The sequence below is a fragment of the Brachionichthys hirsutus genome, unplaced genomic scaffold (genome assembly GCF_040956055.1).
Source record: "Brachionichthys hirsutus isolate HB-005 unplaced genomic scaffold, CSIRO-AGI_Bhir_v1 contig_301, whole genome shotgun sequence".
NCBI lineage: Eukaryota > Metazoa > Chordata > Actinopteri > Lophiiformes > Brachionichthyidae > Brachionichthys > Brachionichthys hirsutus.
Window position 1 is genome coordinate 189,079 of NW_027180376.1, and position 21,077 is coordinate 210,155.

The 21,077-nt window shown below is 39.8% G+C and overlaps 1 protein-coding gene across 1 annotated transcript in view; it reads left to right on the forward strand.

Annotated features, from left to right (window-relative positions):
* The window catches only part of LOC137914271 (nephrocystin-4-like), a 102,711-nt gene that overhangs the window by 55,558 nt on the left and 26,076 nt on the right, over positions 1-21,077 (forward strand). Inside the window, exons 11-17 of the mRNA XM_068757876.1 lie at positions 2,960-3,012; positions 8,144-8,281; positions 10,563-10,717; positions 13,238-13,429; positions 14,922-15,109; positions 19,217-19,377; positions 20,165-20,348. Of these exons, the coding sequence (XP_068613977.1) occupies positions 2,960-3,012; positions 8,144-8,281; positions 10,563-10,717; positions 13,238-13,429; positions 14,922-15,109; positions 19,217-19,377; positions 20,165-20,348 (1,071 nt within the window). The remainder of the gene's footprint in view (positions 1-2,959; positions 3,013-8,143; positions 8,282-10,562; positions 10,718-13,237; positions 13,430-14,921; positions 15,110-19,216; positions 19,378-20,164; positions 20,349-21,077) is intronic.

Here is a 21,077-nt window from a genome sequence, read left to right on the forward strand (position 1 = left end):
TCTCCCTTCTCCTACATATTTGATACTAGCAGTAAGAATGATGGCAAAACCTAATAACAAAGAACCAGACTCTGAGTTGTGATAGACTTTGATTTTCTTTTATGGAAGTGGTAACAGAATGAATCAGCAATCAGGACATAGCTAATCAGGTTTTTCATTTTCTTATTTAACCTCCTTTGTTCAGGTCCCTTCCTTAATTATACCTCTGCCTCTCGGTAGGCAGTAATTAAACACTAATTATATAATAGGCAAAACACTATTTCCACAGTAAAATAGAAGGTTTCAATATAATAAATATGATCACCTAAAATACAACCTGCATTAAGTCTTTTAATTATTCTGTACTTCACTTGAAAAAGCAAAAACAAGTAGCAGATTTAAAGTTATTGGCTTTTCAATTAAATTTTTAACTCCAGTCGATGTTTGTTTGGCCATTTAACATTTTGTTTGATGGCGACGTTTTTGCAACATACAGCCACTGCTTATTGTTGGATTCTCGAATAGTAAAGCATCCCTCTTGTCAAGTAAACAAGGTCAGGATGAAAATGTTTAATATTTTATGAAATAAAAAAAAGACTTCGACATTCATATTCAGGAGAGATTTGTGTATTCTCCATCCAGCTAATGTCATCATTCTCCTTTGTGTCAAACGTCTTGAAACATCCATGAATCTTTTTTTTAGTTTTTAATGTAGAAAATTTAGTTTTTAATGTAGAAAATTATCAAACCTTTCAAAATACCTCCTCCCACTCAATTATATACATCCCAATACTAATGATGAGCTGTTTTCATATGCTAAGGATATTCTGCTAGAGAAAGGCTTCAGCATACATTTGAAAAACATTTTTGTTGTATCATATTTATTCAATTACCTGAACCATTACACTTTTTTTTTTCATTGTCACATATCTAAAATGGTTTATTAATGTACCATATACTTCTCAATTTTTCTGACAGAGGCCTTTTTATTTGTCATTCCCAATTAAGCGTGATATCCCTCCAAAAATAGCTCTGGAACCTCATGCTTTATAGAGACTCCCACTGAAATTCCTGATGAAAATTTCACATCCCGCTGGTAGACAAATGATGTCGCTACTGTGTGCATCTCAACACTTTGCAGCCTGAATGTACCTCATTGAAACCGAAGCTGCTGCTTCGTAACTGTCAGCGAATTTATGAACATGCCGCAAACGCAACAAACAGACACTCAATCCTAGTGACAGAAGAAACAGCAAAGTGCAATTTAGTTGTATACTTGATGTTTTACCCCACTAATAATGCTGTTAGCTTATCTTGGTGTAGAAGAATAGCATTCAGTTGGGCCTACATGATGGCTGCATAAAGGATAAACACTATTAATTACATTTCAGTTAGTGCTCAAGGGTCCTCAGATGATCTCTTAAGATACCCAAGTGATTTGGAGCTTGTGTGTGTGTGTGTGTGATGGGAGGTTCAACATGCAGCAAGGGTTCATTGGTGACCTGAAAGCCCGTTTCATATTGCGATCACACAATCACGCTGCAAAAAAGACTCTTCTCTAAAAACGCAGAGTTGAGTGCAACTTTTTAAATATGCTTCGAGCGAGTCTTTGCAAAGAACAGAATAACATGGCAACAAAATAATTGACCTTCGTTCACCATGCCCGTTAAATCGCATTCTCTCCTGCGAGTATAATGTGCTCTCAGACCTCATGCCGTTTCTCCAATTTTAAGACTGTTTTTTTTTCCATTTTCAATTGATTTTTGTTCCACGAGTTGGCTGCTAACTGCCACCTGCTGCTTTTTAAGGTTTCCAGTTGTGGCTGCCCGCAAATAATACTTTAACAAAACTTCACACCCTAGCCCCGTCTTTCTGCCTCCCTTTTGTAGAGTTTCTACTTCCACTGCTGTCACAATGGTGAAACGATCTTCATTGGCTATTTGCAGGAAGTGGGGAGAAATCAGGTCCACTTTGAACAAACTGTCCAAAAGGGATTTATTTGCTGCAGCCGATGCTCACTCATCGACTCTTGTTTCAATGTTGCACTGTACTTGTACTATAATGACACTGACAAAAAAAGCTTTCCATTCCATAAATAATGCCTGTAGATGTTATATGTTGGCCCTTTGATGACCTTTTTGAATGGTTCAGTATTTTAATTGGGTATGCTTTAAATTAGGCCAAAAGAGTGGCGCCATGCTGGTGCAATGCCCAACACTGTGACCTCTTGGTAAGAAGGCCCTGGGTTTGAATCTGTGTGGAATTTGCATGTATTCCTGCATCTGCGTGGGTTCCCTCCATCCCAGTATCCTCCCACCATTCAAAAACATGATCACAAATAAACAGCCAAAGGCATATCCATCCGACTACTGAGGTGAAACATGCGGTATTTGCCACCGGATCTGGACAGAAAAACAGTGATGGAAAAGGAAAGCCCTTAGAACAATATAACTAAAGAGGTGGGTGCCAGACCACCTGTGTGCAGCTCTTTGTGGGAGTCCTGCACACTCTGTGCACATATACTCTGAGCAGATGGACGCTCCAAGTTGCTTGGGACGCACACCAAGCAACTGAAGCAAACTCCAAAAGGCTTTTCAAGCTGCGCTCAATGGTTGGGAGAGTGTTAGAAAAGGACAAAGAGATACAAAGTCTTTCATTTTAATTCCAATAACCTTAGGAATAACAATTGTTGGTCTTGTTTTCATAGTTGTTTGTTTGGACTCTGTTGTCCAAGTCTTACAGTAGATGCTTTTACTATGCAATAATTCAGGACAGGCAGACAGTTAATTATTTTTATATCAGACGCAGTCAACAAGTAACAGTAATCTGATAAAATGACCTTTAGTTGTCACTGTCCTTTTGCTGTCACACGCTAACATTTAATTAAAGGTTTCTATATATGAAGGGTGTAGCACCAACATGGTTGTTTATTTGACCTAATTAAACATTGAATTGGGTTTTCTTTTGCTTTTGTTTTTAGGTCAAAAACAAGTTCCAGCAGATTCTCCTCCAGGATCTCCAAAAGGTCCCGGGGTAAGACACCGCTACACCCTCTTGAAGAGCAAATATGACGACATGTTTTGTCTGTCTCTCGTTGCAGCTCGTCTTCGTACTCGTATTTCTTTCAAAAACATTTAAGACCATCTTTCAGCAAGCCAAAAATACAGCATCTATTGCCATGATCCTCTTGCAAAGTTATTCTCATAAAAACACACACAAAAAACAGGCGTTTTCAGCTGGTCCTCACTTAACGATGGAGTTACGTTCCAAAGACCCCGTCGCTAAACGAAACCCCTGTTGATTGACAACTTGGCCTCTCGCCCGTAGACAAGCTTTGATAGGCTCCAGCAACACCTGTGACCCGGAAGGTGGATAAAGCAGACATGAAAATGAATCGATGAGGTCATCTCTTCTAGAAGAAAATGGATGGACGGTTGAAGGATATAAAGGAATTCCCGTTACCGGCTAACCTGCAGGGGTTTCTGGCTGCGTGACTGAACGAGAAAGCCCACTAGCATCCCTCTTTGTGAACACAGCTCCCTTAACACAAAGATGATAAATCCTGACTAACTCGCAGTCATGCTGAGCCAACCTTGGGGACAGAAATTGCAGGTCAAGCCTACAAATACAAATGTCTGAAAATAGTTTCAAGTTTCTTCTGACTGTTCTGTGGCACAGTTGGTTTTAGTCCCCCCCCCCCCAGTTTTTTCGTTTTACTAACCTGTGTCTCTTTAAAGATTTAGTCTCAAATTTTCCTGCTGCGAAAGTGCTGATTAATATGCATGCCGTCGAAGAGTGTGCCTGTGCGTCTGTTGAAATAGTCTTTGACAGGAAACAAAATATTTCTGTCAGCCATGGAACATTTAAATCATCACAGAAATCTGGGAAATAGAAGTAATAGAGTAATGACGATAGCAATCGTGCCTTAGTTGCATCAGATCAGAGTAAATGTCACATTAGCACTGGTGTAGCAGCGGCTTCCCACAGACGGTTGATATACTGATCAGTTCTCTTAATTCAAATGCACCATAATCATCCATCCATTGAAACTAAGGTGGGTGGCGATGAGTGACTCATATCCTGTCCCTAATAAGATACTGTTTGTGTACATATGTCTGATGTGCAGTGTGTGTTAATGTGTGAGCATTACTGTCATTCCTCAGCATGAGAAGCAGTGAAAGTGGAGATTGGGACTTATGATAGAGTTTCTCTCTCTCTCTCTCTCTCTCTAAATTTTATTCTGGTTAAATTTTCAATGAGACAGAGACAAATGACATAATTTCAAAGGCTTTGTAACCTTGATGAACCGAAAGGGCGTAGATTGAAGAAAATGCTTATTTGGAACCGCCCCCTTTTCTTACAATTACATCCAAAAAACGATTTTGCCCTTCTCCTCCTCAGGACTACGTCAATAGACATCAGTATTTATGAAAATCGAATTATTTAGGTATATATATATATATCCATACACATACATGTATTTATAAATTCTAAAAACGACTAAACCAAACAATATTTTTTCCAAATAAAGCTTTTGGTGCATGCGTAAGACAGAAAAAGAGCTTAATTAGCTGGTTAAGCAAGATAATGTAATTTTTTTCATAGTAAGGACACAAGTGGATATTAAAATATTGTAGCAGAGTACCGGTAAATGGAAACACATAATAATGAAGCAACCTTACTGTGAGTAAGATGAGTGGAATTGGGTGAAGGAAATTACCGGTAAGTCTACAAAATTGCCTATTTCGTTATTTTTACAGTGGTTTTCTAGCAAAAGCTGCCCAACCAGTTAAGGCTGTATGACATGGATGTGCTTAGTTTGAAGAAGATTGGGGCACTTGTTTTGTAGTAATCTTCTTTAATTCTTTAATTGCTCAATAAATAAATAAACAAATAAAATAGACGATTATTCCTTTAAATCCTCTAAATAACTTTCTATTTTCTTGTGAAATGGATTTATGATTGTTTTTGTTTTCCAACCTGGAAGCAAAGCTGTTTATCTTGTGTCCAGCAACAACGGGTAGCTGTTTTCACAAAAAGACCTGACAAAGACGCAGTACACGTCTTTCAGCAAACACCAGGCAGGCTGTAAATACCCAGTAGCTGAAAAGACTATACAGAGGAAAAAGATCAAATATGATTTTTGTAAATCCAATCCACTCTAAAGTACATTTGAAGGTGGTTTGAAATGTGATTTACATTTTTCACGATGCTGTTAAGTCTTGACAATCCGGCCACACTGATCTACTTCTTTTGCAACTTACAATGCGAAACAGTGTGACACACGACAATAATGTCAGATCCAGTGTGAGGAAGTGCATCAGATTGGACCTGAGTGAGTGAGCAGAGCCTATCAGCATGGAGGACAACATAGACAGAAAAAAAAACCCAAGACAGATGCTCAGACAGGGTGAGATGATGATCTCCATTTCTGAATCTTGATGTAAAGCCACAAGTGACATTTACTGTGTCAGTTAGACACTGTATGCTAACCACAGCAATCTGTCATAGGTTAGTACTATAGTAGTTAGTGCTTAGAAATGATTGAATTTCAAACAGCATTTCTTAAAGATTTCATTTAAAGAAAAGAAAAATCCATATTGCCTATGCTTTTGACCAACCATTTTTTAATAAAATGAATACTTGTTATTCCACATCTCTTTAATTTCTAAATATACAAAGATTTGCTGAGCAATTTGCACAACTACCGGTATGTTACTAAGCCGTAACTAACACACACACGCACACACATACACACACTAAGAAGCAGCTAGGATTTAGGATTCAGATTAAAGCAATGGAATAGAACACAGCGCTCTTGGCAGTTACTTTACGATTGGTAAAGCACATTCCTCGTTGCTTTGCGCTAAATCTGAGCCTCCTACCCTTTCGATAATAATGTTGTAAGGATATACTCTTTTCTGTCTTAAAATTATGTTCTTGTGCAACAAATGATTTATTTCCTCTTCAGCATGGCTGCCAAGTGCTGATTTATCAGACATCTTTCTCTGTAAATAAGCCTCATGCTCCTGCTCTGTCTGTCAGCATCGCTGGATCTGACAGTTTTCTCTGGCTGGCATAAATTATTGATCCTTGACACTCTGTTTGCTGTCGTGCAGAATGCTAAAGATTCTGAGGTATTTATACACATTTGCGACAGCCTTTGAATTTGTTTCCCAATGTGGATAATGATTTCTTTCAATTAGGTTGCGGTCATCTTCCAGGGTCTTGCTTGTGCTCTGTTGACCCAGATAGTTTGGTAGTCAAAGGGCTAAAGGTTAGGCAATGTTTCAGTCCGTGGCTCGCCCAGTCCTTACTGGCAAGGCACCTAGTTAATGGGTCAGTCACACCTGGTTTCTCCCTCTCACACACGCGCACACGCACACCTCAGTTCTTTACTGTATATATTTAGATGCATATAATGTTCCAGACATAGACGAGCACACAAGCAGATCCTGTGAAGCCGGAGTGGAACATGTGATCAGCTAACAGGCTGAGTTTAGAACATTGCCAGCCGCACCAGTGCCACTACTAATTGCCTTTCTCTGCATAATCTCAGGTGTGCGTGTGTTTATGTTAGAGATTTTCACATGCAGAGTGACTGTGGTGTGTTTAACACCTTCTGTGTGCAGGATGTAGTGACTCAACATCAGATCACAAGCATGCACGTGTGTAAATTGTCATATGTCAATGTCAATGAAATAATGTCAGTATATGCACGACTAGGATGTCGATGAGTGGACGTCTCCGGTTTCACTCCTTAATATGGTTCACGACAATAACCTTTCCTCCCAGAGAGCTTTTTGCGTGTGGTTTTATGTAGCACCTTTCTAAGCACCCAAAGCGTTTCACATTGAGACCCATTATTCTTTCACATTAGTGGTGGAAAACTACATCTGCCCCAGTCACAAGCGTTTTGCCCAAGGACACAACAGAGAGTGACCAGAATTAAGCGGGATTTGAACTGTAAACCTTGAGGTTATTGGATGACCCACTATACCATCTCAGCCACAGCTTAGATTAACCAACTCAATATGACTATTTTTGACATTGTGGCATTGTTTCTCTTCTACTTGACAGGGTAAACCTCGACAGGATGACTATTTGAAACTCTTCCTGGTGGATCTAATGCCCAAATACTGACAGACCTTAGACATTTTTAAATAATCTTCAACACATTGTCTGCACGGGCTCTCGTGAAATGAGGAGTTCAAGTATCATGCCGGAAGACCTGCTGGTCTTTTGCATTCAGAGTAGGAAGATGCCATTAGCCAGCTTGTGGTCGTGCCTGAGGTATAATACATGTTATTTTAGAATGACAGTGCCTCAGAATTTTGCCGGAGGATCTGAGGTGCCCCCCAGTAAAGGAAACTTAAGCTTCTCTCCTTCATTTGCTGTTAAATTACATGTGTCGCATAAAGAACCTGAAGGATAATTTTCATGATATAAGGCCAACATGCTTGAAATATTCAACGGAAATTCTCAGGCTCGCTATTTAAACCTATAACTTTTGTGATAGTACTGTGATCTAGGTTTTAAAACTGAATGTTATTGACTTAAACATTTGGTTAAACATCTTAAACATCCACCCCATCTTCTTTTCATGGACTTTTTTTAAAACTCTGTAATGTTACCTTATCTTTTTGCTCTTATCATACTAATGACTATGTTCAGTCTCTTTATTCTAGTTCTCTGTTTCTATGGATACGAATGGTACATCTATATACCTGATGTGTTATATACATTTTCTGTAGTGTAGATCGAATGACTGCGGCTCTGCATTTTCAGCAACCTCACTTTCTGTAGTGTTCAAGAAGCTTATCTTATCCATGCTTCTCAGCTGGTTTTGAAAAAAACATTGATAAAAGCTTTGTCGTGGTGATATACGGTATCTCCTATATTTTTGCCATCCTTGTATAACCAAAATAACTAAAACAGCTCTCAAATTAGTATCTACATTATAGCAAAGTCCTCAAAAGAAATACGGGAGTAGAGAAACAGTATTGAGAGTGACCTGCATGTAGATGACAGTATTGAAGGGCAGTGGATGGGCTGAGAAGTCCCTGTAAGTGTTAAAGCGGTGTCATGGTTTGTTGTTATTTGATAGATTGCTGGGCCCTGTACTGTGCAATCAATATAATGAAAGTGGATCGTTTCTTTGCAGCTCTCACTGTCTCAGCTAGCAACTACTTCACGCTACCCAACCATCAGCCACTCCAGCTCTGCGTTGCCGTGGAAACAGCCGTTTCCTTCTGTGCGCCATGCCTCCACTTTGGCATCAGCCCACCAGCTGTCACATGTCGTAAGATTTCCACCCCCGTATGCTCTCTCTCTCTCACACACACACCCTCATACTCAGATACAGTAAGCAATAGAGTGTCTAAGAAGACACAAAATGGCACGACATGGTGAGTGTTGATAAATTCCAAAGGATGTGCAGAATGTCAGACAATAAAATTCCAGGACACACATTCACAGCATTCTGCTCCTAGTATTACACCCACAGAGGCACACACACACACTTAAATGAACACAGCCTTGCACTCTCTTTGCTGTGGAGCAACCGGAGTTGCTTGAGGTGCCAGCATGGCTCCTTTTCATCTTTATAATCAAAAGAGATGTCATTCTTTTACAGGAATTTCAAAATCTTCCTGCAAAGTCTTCTTCAATTTTTGTAATTCTGCATCCTGCGTAGCAATAACCCATTTTTCCCTGTTGGAAAATCTAATTAGTATGCCTTATTTGAAACAGTCTGAATAATGATTTATCTGTTTTTTCATATTTAGCTGCTTCTTTGTTATATCCCATCTTGAAATATTTGTCATGGCCTGTTTGCGTCACAGGTCTATCTTATTGAAAATGCATCGGTCCCAGTGAAGTGACGCAGCATACAGATGGTAATGCACAGAATAGCTGAGAAATAATTTGACTTGCTCACAGTTTCATATGTCTGACCTAAGCGCTGTCACAGGAGAGCATAATTAATCCACAATCTATAGTGCATTGACTTTAAAGTCGGAAGCATTTCCCGATACCCCTTTTAGGTAACTGTGTGGGTGACCTGTTATCCAAACCACTGTAGGTGCTCGCTGCTTGGAATCAGAAGATACAGTTTTGCCTTTAAAAGCTATCTCTTCTTTCCTAATTTAGACCATGTTTACCGTTGAAATTAATATATTTTGGAATCAGCACACTGCAGAGCAATATAATATTGCATGGAGGAAAAATAATACTTGTAATCCTTGGATTAACCCTGAATCATTTATTTTGCTAATATAAATCAGTATGCCTATCCTTTAATGAAATGTCTTGTTGTAAAACACACATCATGACATATTCCTGGTGTTTAGGTCCAATACATCAATATTGTGTATATGATGTGTGGTTGCATGTTTGTATACTGTGTATACTCGTGTACATTTGATCAATTACAGTATAAGAGGGGTGGGAGTTTTACTTCTTCTCACTCCTTTTCGGAAATGTTTTATTTCATATTTCATATTTATTTCCTTTTGCCTGATTTATTCTGACAGTCATTTTGATTGTCTTTCTGTGTTTCGCGTAATTGTCATATTAAGCTCTCGCGTGAAAGCGACCTAACCGGTGGGTAGGCACCAGAGCTAAAGTATAACCCAATAAACACTACCGGAACGAGGAGACAAGACAAGAGAACCTGTAGCTGGCGGAACCGACACAAAGCATAGATAGAAACAGGAAAACAGGATAGTAGCATGACTCACTCCAGAACAATAATCTGCCAGGGAGGGCAGGAGCTAAAAAAGCCACTGGTGATGACAGGATGAGCATCAGGTGTGTGGAGGCCGGTCCCACCAATCCACCAGCTGCAGCATCAGAGCAAAGTAGAAACATGTGTGAGGCAGGAGAACAAGAAACAAACACAATCCTCACAATAAAGTCGGCCACTTGAGTGTTTAAAACGTGTAATGAATCCAGAGTTAGAGGCCAGCATAGAGTACTGTTTGTTATTTGTTCCTCAGGGTTCATTTTCTGAGCTGATTCATCTTTTTACAACCTTTCCCACGTATTCTGCCCTTCATTGTCTTGAGAAATTGCATTGGCAGACTTCACCACTATTTATTGGTGATGTATTTTCCTTGTGCCAGGTTTATTTATACACAATTTTCACAAGCCGGTTGATCATAGAGGTCTGCAGATATCTAGGGACACAAATCCAGATAAAATCCAAAGTAGTGAAGCAGTAACAATAAAACAAAAAAGAGTTATTACTTGGAGGAAATCACTAAATTCAAAACAACGGACAATGAATGATGATTTTGTGATTGACAAGTCAGCGTGAGGGAGTCATTTCTCAAAGTCACAATGCATCCTAATTTTCAACACATTGCAACAATAATAAAGCATCATTTCCAAGATGATATTTTGTTCATACATGACCGAGCATCCTTTGACAGTCAGCTTCAAAGAATAATCCACTCAAGTCACTTCCTGCTGCTTTTTATGCCGCCTCATACACTAAATTAAGGTTTGCATGGTGAAGGATAAAGTTTTTAATGACTTGTATGTTGACAAATCGACATTATGCCACTCCGCTTTTTTCCCAGGCCTGCCCGGGCGTCAGCAGTATAGCCCACTTGGAAGAGGACCTTCAGGAGGAAAGAGATGTGTCACCTTCAGCTCAGGATGGAGACCAACTTCAAGAACCACCTTTCACCCCTGTTCATGCCCCTCTCATCAACCTGGGGACAAGTGTGTCAAGGTGAACCCCAAACTTTGTTCCTCAATATCTCGGTTGATTATTGACCGATGTTTATGGAATTGGGCACAGTCACGCAGGGTGGGGTCCTCTTTTCTATCACAGAATTTCATCCAGATGATAGTGTTGCGATCCAGATTTTCCAATTTACTTATAATGGAGGCTTTAAAAAGAAAATCTTGTAAAATATGCATTCAATTCACTCACCAAAAATCAGTCATAAAAGGGTCCGATATGCACTATTAGGCGAAATGTCTTCTGTATCTGATCCAGAATGAGGTCAGGAAAAAATAGTACATTTTAAAATTGGAAACTCCATTTACGGATTTAAAAATCAGTTAAAAATACACATACACTCTGATTTACTTTTACTTGGTTGGTGTATAAAGACAACAAGAACAATTGAGAACCTTTTGTGGATGGTGTAACTTCAATTACAATGGAAATGGGCTGCTTGGCGGATGTCTGCGCTCTCAGTGCTTTTCTAGTTATAGTCTAAAACATTTCTTCTCTTTGGCTTTTCTGAGAATATAACAGGATAACTGTCATAAAACATGCTGGACATTATTTCCTTTTTCATATTTCTCTCTAAACCTCTGAATCAACATTTCTCAGGTAAAGATTAATCATTTTCACAAACTGCTCCTTAAACACATGAACCGAGGCTCTTCCGCTGCGTGAAGGACAACAGTTATCACTAATCCTTTGCGAGAAGTCAGTGAAATAACTACTCAGATATTTTATTAGTTTTTGCTATGCAAGTTGAATTACAATAAATAAATACAAAATAGCTGTGAAACAGTAGAAAATGCTATCATGATGTGTGAAACTGAATTACAGTCACCACTTCAGTGTAGAAATTGTGTTTTAGTTTATTCCAGACAAGTTAAAACAGTTTGATTTGGTCGCCTAACCTCTCGATGAAAACATATTAAGCTTTCCTTTTTTTGGTTATATTTTCTGTGACCAGTACCTCACTACAGTTTGTAACTTGGCTCAGCAGCAAGGATGGGTAGCAATAGCATATGTTCATGTTAAAACCTTATTTTAACGTGCTAATCTTTTATCTTGACCATTATTTTGGTCTGAACTCAAGTGCATATTGACCGGCTCACTAATTGGCCGCATGGCCACGCTGGATAGTACAGTACGGCCGTGCTGCGAAGGAGAACTCAGCAGAGCCAATTTAAAGAAACATTGACATCCCACTTTGGATAATTGTCTCGGTGTTGTTTGTTTCTTAGTGTGAAAATTCAATATTAAATCCAGTTGTAAGGAAAATGTTTTGACGTCGATTTAGACTCAGAGAAGCAGTAAGTTGTGCTCACAGTTTACTTAGCTAATTAAAGGGCTTGAAGAGGATATCACAAATGGCAGTAACGCAGTCTGCTCTGTTGCGTTGGGGCACTGAAAGAGAGATTACACCCTGCAAATAATGGGAAAAGTAACTCAGAAACACAGCATTGCTTTAGTGAAGGAAAGATGAGCAGCTGGCATCGTGACAGTTTACCAATCCCAGTGTTGGGATCCAGACACTGATGCTGTTCAGTTCAGTGGGCTGAAACATCTCTGTCTCTTCACTCGGAGCCAAAACATCTTTTTGACTGTTTTCCGTGTGGAATGACCCACTTCCATGAGACGAACAATGAAGTCTAAAGTAGTTTAATTGAAGTAGCTGTGCATATCTGATTGAGCCCCTTTTGAAATAGAAATGACGGCCTGAATATTAATCCACTCAGGCTAAATTAAGATGTAAATTTGAGCGATGGAGAAGAGAGGGAAACGCATGAAATTGATGGAGCCTCCAAGGGAAAACCCAAGAGACTGCCTTCTTCACTGTGACTGCCTTAATTAGTTTGATCGAGGCTTCCTGTAGGCTCAACTGTTTCCTGACCGGACGCAGGCAGTGTTATTGTTACGGTAAAAAAAACAAAAACATTATTGTTCATTTTAGTGTGCTTGCGCTTTATGTAACCATCTGTGCACCGTGTTTATCATTCCCAGAGCCTTTGGTGTCCGTTTTAAAGATGTAAGTTATGGGTTTAACCGTAGTTGGTGGATAACAGGTGGCTGCCATGATTAGAGATAACTGTCAATTATGCTTGGAAATCTTAAGGGAGCTCTTGCGCCTGTTCTGTCTCTGCCACGGCCGGGCGGATATCGGCGTCATCCTCGTGCTGTTTGATCCTCATTTCACTAAATCTTTGTGAGGTCCAACCCGGTATCGAATTTCAATTAATACTCAAGAGGATGAAGTAACTCAAATCTTCCTAAAGATTATACATCTCGAGTCATAATGGAACTGATCCAAGATAAACTGAGCCGGTCTGAAATGATAAAGCAGCAATATTTCCACTCAGATCCAAAATACAATCTCCGTCACCTACTACCAGAATGCCAGCAGCTGGTGAACCAGGGAGCGAACACATTCCATCCTACCAGTCATAAAGCGCCAGTAACGTCATTTGATGCTTGATGTGAATAATCGTTCCTGCCTCTGATTCCTTAAACCTTTTCCTCTAGTTCCTACTCAGTCAGCTCCAGGAGCACACTGGCCTACCTCTATTCTGCTGGTTTCCCTGACATCACCGACTGTAGTGGACAGGTAGCGGACGTCCTGGATCCCACAGAGGCCCTGCCCTTCGACCTCCGTCGTGAAGAGACTGACCTGCTACAGGGCAATCTGCTGATATTCCAGTTTCTGGCATTTACCAGGTGAGGCCTGGTTTGATCAGTCATCGACTGATAATAGCGCCTCATGTACTGCGCAATGTATTTACTGACCTCATGAAGATCACGATAGATTAGATCTAAAGGGTTCATGAATACACAAAGATCTGCGCTCCCATAAATGCCACAACTGTTTTCATTACAGACAATTTTTCAACAGTACTGTTTCCATCTGACTGCACACTGAGCCGTCAGCCATTTAACTATATACTCAGTAAATAAAATAGCATTTAAGTATTTTGGTTCAAAGCCAAGCACAATTCCCTGCTTAACTTGAGATTGATCTTTTTTGTGTTTGTTGTTGAGTTCCAGACAAAAATTTAATGCATTTAAGCCACACAAGCATAAAGTCCTTTCATTCATACTCAATTCTTATGCCAAGTACAAAACCATTCATAGCATGGAGACATGCTCCAAAAAAAACGATAAAAATGCAGACACATATCCTGTCAGCACGGACGAGAGAGGGCCTCTGTCATCAGCTCATCATAAAAACCCTGGAGGCAGTGTCCCTTCTGTCAGGGGCTGACAGTGGAAGGAGACTGATGAGGGATGGGTACAAAACACACTAGTCTTTGTGCAGTTTGATAGATTTAAGTCACATCTGTCTTGTTCATCATAGATTCTCCACCATGCTGCCACCACAACAGTCATTTCTCCCCTCTAAGAGACATGTGTGTGCTGCCGCTCTCAGTGCTGTGCATGGACAGATAGATCTGCTCTCTGTTCCAACAGGAGGGCTACTAAGTAAAGCAGACACGTCCACGAAGGCTCATCCAGCTTGATTAAAGTTACAGTTTTTTTGCTGAGATAGTAAAGCTTTGTGCATCTTTTCTTGCCCTTGGTACACACCCATTCATATCTGTCATGCAGACAGATGTCGTTATTTGACGACCGAAAAGTTTTATCTTTCAATGTTCAAAAAAGCAGAACAAATTAATCTGAATGCAGTCCAAAATTTTATGGGGGTTTTAAGAAAATAAAACATTCTTCTTTGTACAATTTTCAATCTGACACCTGGGTTCCCAGATCAAGAAGTGATGACCATGATAAAATATCGCACATATTAAGATGGTTAGATAACATATCCAGTGTGTTTTAGAGTGTTTCCTTCATTCAACACTAATAAGACTGGTTTTAATATTGGCTTTATTGTTTCCTGCTTGGACATGCAACACATGCAGATTTGATTTGTGTTTTCTTTCCTGGATAATCTGAGCTATTTCATTGGCTGAGATGTGTTTAACCGTCCACATTGTTTTTAATGCTTGCGACCGTTAATTTTGATTTATGCACCTAAATATTCTCTCACATGAATGTAATAAGATCAATGCAGTTATTATTAAATTAATATCAGGGGTCGTTATTAATCAGTTGTGCATTATTTTACCTTCAGCATTGTTGTTTTACATTACATAAATGATAACGCCGAGTGATCATTGCTCTTTGACTATTTATCTTTCTATTCCTCTGACAGAATACCAATGCCGAGTGCGGGTCCTGACTGGCCCGACAACATCTACTTCACCTTCCAATTTTATCGCTTTCCACAAGTCACATCACAGCAGCTAAAACTACTGACCTGTGATAAGGCTAAGCAGAAACCTGGTGATCAATTTCCCTGCATCCTGGCCTCTATCAACCAAGATGGCATCGCCAATGCTGGTAAGATTCCACCAATGCAAAAATGAAGCTGTGTTGCTTCCTAAAATAATGAGCCTGCAGCACTTTTACTAACTTGATGATAACATCTGTGGTTAGATTAAATCAGAAGTATTAGCATGGAATGGAATGATATAGATGCTTGAGCTGATTTGGACGACAATATCAGTTGGTTATGGTTATGCTGACAAATTAATACAGTTTGGTGCATTCAAGTCCATGCTAAAAAAACAGGAACAGATCAGAAAGCACACTCTATATTCTGTGACAACTATTGCCCATTTATTTATGCATTACCAATACAATCCTGAATAAATGATTCTATATCAGTGAATCAAAACAAAAAGCTGTGCACCTATTGAACCATTGTAATCCAACCATCACTAATCTCTGGAAATGGCTGCTATGTAAATGCAACACAAACACATCAAGTTTAAGGACTAGTCTTTTGTACTTGACTAGTTGTCCGTGTCATTAATATTAAAGGTCCCTGCCACTGAGTGCTGGTGTTACATTTGCACCAGCTAATCTGTCGTGTTTTTTTATGCTGTCCAGGTTAAACTCATACAGTCGGTGTCTGCAAACTACAAGCGAGTTCCATGATGCTGCACAATGTTCTTTGATGCTGGAGCACATCTCTTTCAATCATCCGAACGGGCGCTGATTGATGTCAAGTCTATTCACGTAGCAACTAATGAAATGGAAGCGATGTTACAGCTTCTGACAGAGCGTGATATTGAATACACAAACAATTTCTCACTTTGTTGCAACGCCTACCTGTATTCTCCATTCCCCCAGACACACTATCTAGTCTAACTCCATCATTATTTCTCTGTCGGTCTCTGTGTCTCAATGCGTCAATAACATTCAAAGTGCACTTCCACAAAGCTCTCATATTTAGACAGACCTTTTTCTAAGGCCAGGAGCATTTCCACCTTACAATTGCTGAATTTCTATTTTTTATTTTTTTTAGGGTTAATCAATCATTGAGCAGTTTGTTTGTTCACAACTGTTCTTGGTAATTAAACTGGTCAACATCTGACTCAATGAGTTTTTGGTAACCAAAATAAAGTACTGTCATAAAAACTTGTATGTTTTTATGTTTTGTCATGAAATTACATAATGAGTTGATTAACTTTGCAGAGTAAATTCTGTTTGTGACATTAACATTGTCTTCTCAAAAACCAGTAGACAGACAAATACATTTCACACATGCTTTTTTTGGGGCCCTGACAGTGTGCATCTCGTGATTTATTCAGTTTGCTTAGATTTACATTTCTAGGAACATTTGAACTGAAGCAGTTTTCAAGTCATTCTGCAATCTATGACAAAGATTCTGGTCTAAATACAGGAGCACACATTTAGTTTTTTGTTTTCCTTTTAGTGGCATCTGTTGCCTTGGATACCACATTTTCTGCTTTATTTCTAAGATATTCCTTGAACTGTCCAATTTGCAGGAATTCCTGTGTTGTTGAGAGTCTCTGATCCCCTGCAGGATTTTCAGCCTGCCTAGTCTGCTGTGTACAAAGCAGGCAGACTATCCAGGTTGGGGGGCGGGGGGGTTCTCTTCCTCATCCACAGACCTAGTTTGCACACATGCACACGACCTGGTACAACCCTTGGGCCAGATCTGTCAGCTCTTTACTTCATGTGAACTCACACACACACAACATATTCTCTCCCTCCTGTTCTCCCCGCCGACCATCCACGGCACACAATCCCAGAGCATGCTGGGATAATTAATGGTCAAAGTGGAGAGAGTTGGTGGAAGGTTGAGAGGTTTATGTAGGTTAGGTTAAAGGAAGAGCAGCACAGATATATGGACTTTTTTGTGAATACTATCTATCAAGTCTGCAATGGTTTTTTGGTTAAAGTCTGCTGTTGTTTGCTTTGGATGTAACTGATGATCTCTGAATCAGGATGATATCTGATTAGAAAGACTGCTGGAATTTACTCAGCAGTCTGCGAAAGCTTCACTTTTCCTCACCTCAACTTGCTTTCATTAGTTGCTGTCCAGTCAGATTAGTTACAGTTTTAGCATTCACTGCACCGGCTCAGGTTCTCCTGGTGGCCTCATTGGTGTTTCAGAGGTTTAAATTAGAACATTACCACAGTATGTTTGCTTCTGTGACTCCTACAAGAGCAGCCAAAGTCACCTGTATGTGCCCACCAGATCAGAAAGAGTCACTTGCACACACACACACACACACACATAATGCTAGAATGCGAGTGTGTGTGCCATTTGATCAAACGGTAGAGATTTCTGTCAATTTGTGTGTGGAGCGAGGCGGTGAGGCTGGCTTGGTCTCTTTAACACAGCAGGGCTGTCGCCACAGGTCCTCATTACTTCATTTCTGTCCAGCCAGCTACTTCTCACATCCATGTATGGGAACCAGGATTGTGGGGGCTTCGAAAGGAGGTTGCTGAAGATAATTCTGCGGGTCATTTGGGCCCACACTCACACCTTTAACACATGTAGACACTATGGTATCAGAAGAGGCTCAAACTCCAAGTAAATAAGAACGATTGCTTTAGGAAGAGACAGGATGGAGCTAACTTTAATGAGCACGGTAGAATGACTCTCAAATTTTGGTGATCCAGAAGAGATCCTGGATTATTATGGGACAGTTTGAAGTTTTGTCGTATACCGACTCGGTCATAAGTCGGCCCATGTTTAATTACCTTAAGGCTTAAGTATATTATGCCTTTCATGATACGGAAAATATCGGAGTAGAAAGAGACAATTTCCTCTCTGTAGACATCGTGGGTGAGACCGCATACTCGATTTGCTCGCTTGCTTTCCTGTATGTCATAAGAACACCTCGTAAACAGACAAAAAAAAAACAGATGAGTGTGGGCGAAAAGTCGAACAGTCGCGAGTTGCATAGGTTGTAAGTCAATGACTAACTATGATTCTGTACAGGAAAACGAAGAACAATTTAGACCCTTTTGGTGACGATACACCATGTGGATGGTGTAAATCTAATTATGAGAGGAATGAGCTACTCGTCGAAGGTCTGCTCTCTCTGAGTGCTTTTTTAGTTATGATTATTATGACATAACAATAGCACCAACTTCAAGCTCATTACTCAGGACTGATTTGATCATTGAGAACAGTTCATTTATTCTATACAGCATAGTGAAGTGTTTTCATGCGGCTGTGGCTGCTGAAGCTGTGCACTCTCGTCTATCTTACTGGTGGCTATTTTGGTGAGTGCTTGCACTGTTGTCTAGAATCATAATAGGGAAAAAGCACCACTGTTTTCTGATGGCCTTGCACACTTTTGCATGTTGCTGCTGCCATTTCTTGAATGAATGAATGAATATATGTATTAGATAGAATGTTAGAGTACAGGTACAGTCAAACAGTAGTATGTATTACAGTACAAATCCTGTCTAAGAGGAGCATTTCAAAAAAGCCCTTGCGGTCTTGTTTCCGTTGAAAGTCCTTAGTACACAAATCATCGACATTTAACAATACCAATAAAACTAATATTAAATTACTCAATTGATGCAAAAATAACAATAAAACAAAAATGAATTACTCCACAGATGCAAAATGAACAATAAATTAAAAAGACACATAATATGTACAACGTAGGTGGTCAAAAAAAAAAAGGGGGGGGTGTTTCCGGGGATATTCCTGTCACCGTCTTGTCGTATTTCGACTTTATTCGAAACTCTTCCTCTTTTTATGTGCTGCTGTACTCAGTTTCACTGCATTTTCTTTTTTCAGCTAATGACACCCAACAAGAGTTGTAACAATCTGCTGACTGTGGTCTTTAATAAGTACTAAAGTCTAAAATGCAATTAACAGTTTTCTTATAGTGACTTCATTTTTCTTGTTTTGCTCCACTCACAACAATACTAAGTGGGGACTGCCTGGATAAAAAAAAAATGCAGACAGATAAGAATTGTATAAGAATTGTATTATTGACGTCGCTAAAATGTAGACTCGCTGTGAACTTTCTAACGCTTGCCACTAATGCAGCCATAAACACAGACATTGTTGGGGAGTTGTTTTGCATTATGCTAACAGGACGCTGCCCAGGAGCCCCGTCTTGTGCATTTAAGACAGGCCTGTGTACATGAAGTCTCCTCTCTCCTCAGACTCTCCGGGCTTACAGGTGCAGTTCAGAGTGGATGAGGCCTTCCTGAAACCTGGAGAAAAGTCCCGGTTCCTGCACTACTTGGCCCTCCACGCCATGCACATTGACATCTGGGACAGTGACTCGTTGCATCTCATTGGTTCCACTGCCATTGAGCTCAAGGTGAAAGACCGATTTATTTAAATCAAGGTGAAAATTGTCACTTGTGAAATGTGCTGCCTTATTTCTGCATAAGTTTTGCATATCTCACTCACCTGGTGTTCAACACATGAAGAGTTAAGTCTTGAATGAGACAAAAATAAATATTTACACATGGATTGTCAAACTCTTGATGCACCTTCCTTGCAGAGCAGTTTTCTGCAGCATGTCATGGATTCATACAGTGTTGTAAATTGTTTGAACACATTTGGTAGAGTGAGCCAGGTGTTGCAAAGAGTGCAAAGGGAAAGTACTGGTGGTAATGAAATGGTAAATACAAAAACACTTCACTCTATAAATGGTGTAAAGCAGAGTGAGTTTAGTTTCCAAGGCAGTATGTGTCTGTTTGCATATTTGTTTTAATTGAGTAAGTTTTCTATTTCAACATCTTACAAAAGCAAAATTGCTGATTAAAGGATGTATAATTACAGACTTTGCCTCCATCGTCTATTGATTGGACAGAGTATATTTGCCAAACCTTAAGTGTTACTGCTTTGTTTTGCTAATTGAAATGTGTAAAGCATTTAATGAGAGAATTAAGTAAGTATTTTACAGCTGGCCAAAGTTGTTTGGTTGACCGATTTTGTTTAGAAGTCCAAATAGCAGCTTGTGCTTTTATTTTCTTGGTAATGTGTTTTCATTAAGTCATTCCACCCCATTTCTTCAGCTGTGCATGTGTGTTTAAACATGTGTTGTGATTAAATGCGTGATAGATTTCTTATCCTTACACTCTGTTTCGTTCCATTCCCAGTATATGCTGCGTCAGGGTAAACTCGCAGTGCAGTCCTTCCATGAGGTGGAGGTTCTGACGACCAACTTTGTGGGAGAGGACGCTCTGCCAATGAGCACAGATGTGGGTCAATCTTCAGCCTTCAGGCCTACGATGGACCACACCGTTGTCAGGGGCCGATTACACGTACGCACCGGCAGCATAGGTACGATGCATTCTTTGGTATTTCTTGAATTGCTGGATTTTGCTTGCCAAATACCAGCCTGACATAAAATAACTACAGACAGACTAAATTAATACAGTCAATTATGTTTAAGAAAACCACTCAAGTGTCTGAAGAAAAGAGGTCAAATTGGACAGGTGGTCTTCTTACAGAGAAATCATATCAATGGCATTGCTTTAAAGGTTATACTACCTTAAACAGAAGAAAGAAAATAATTATGGGTTAAACAGCCTATTTCTTATATTCATTTAATTTAATTTGATGTCTGGAACGTGCCTCCTCACATCAAGTTTGACGACTAAATGGTCTTGTCGCCCCCCCCCCCCCCCCCATGTCAGAAATACCTGTATGGTAATCTCCAACAGTGACACTTTCATGTTAAACATCAGGAATGGACAGACTGACCAATGGTCAATGACTTCTTTTCTGCCCTGTTTGCACACAACATGATGCTCGGACAATTCTTTGCCTGCTGTCTACAGACGACATGGGTCCGCCGTTCATAAACAATGCCTTCATTGTCTTGTCTTTCTCCAGCCAACTACTGGAAGCTTTGCAGTAACAGAGATCCTCTGCACGCTTTGGGGGAATAATCATGTAACATTGGCCCAGCTGAATAAGGCTGAACAAGAAAACAGTTCTTTTGAGAAGGCTGAAGTCTGGTGACTTCATGGAATATAATAGACACTAAAAATTAGAAAAATAAGTATT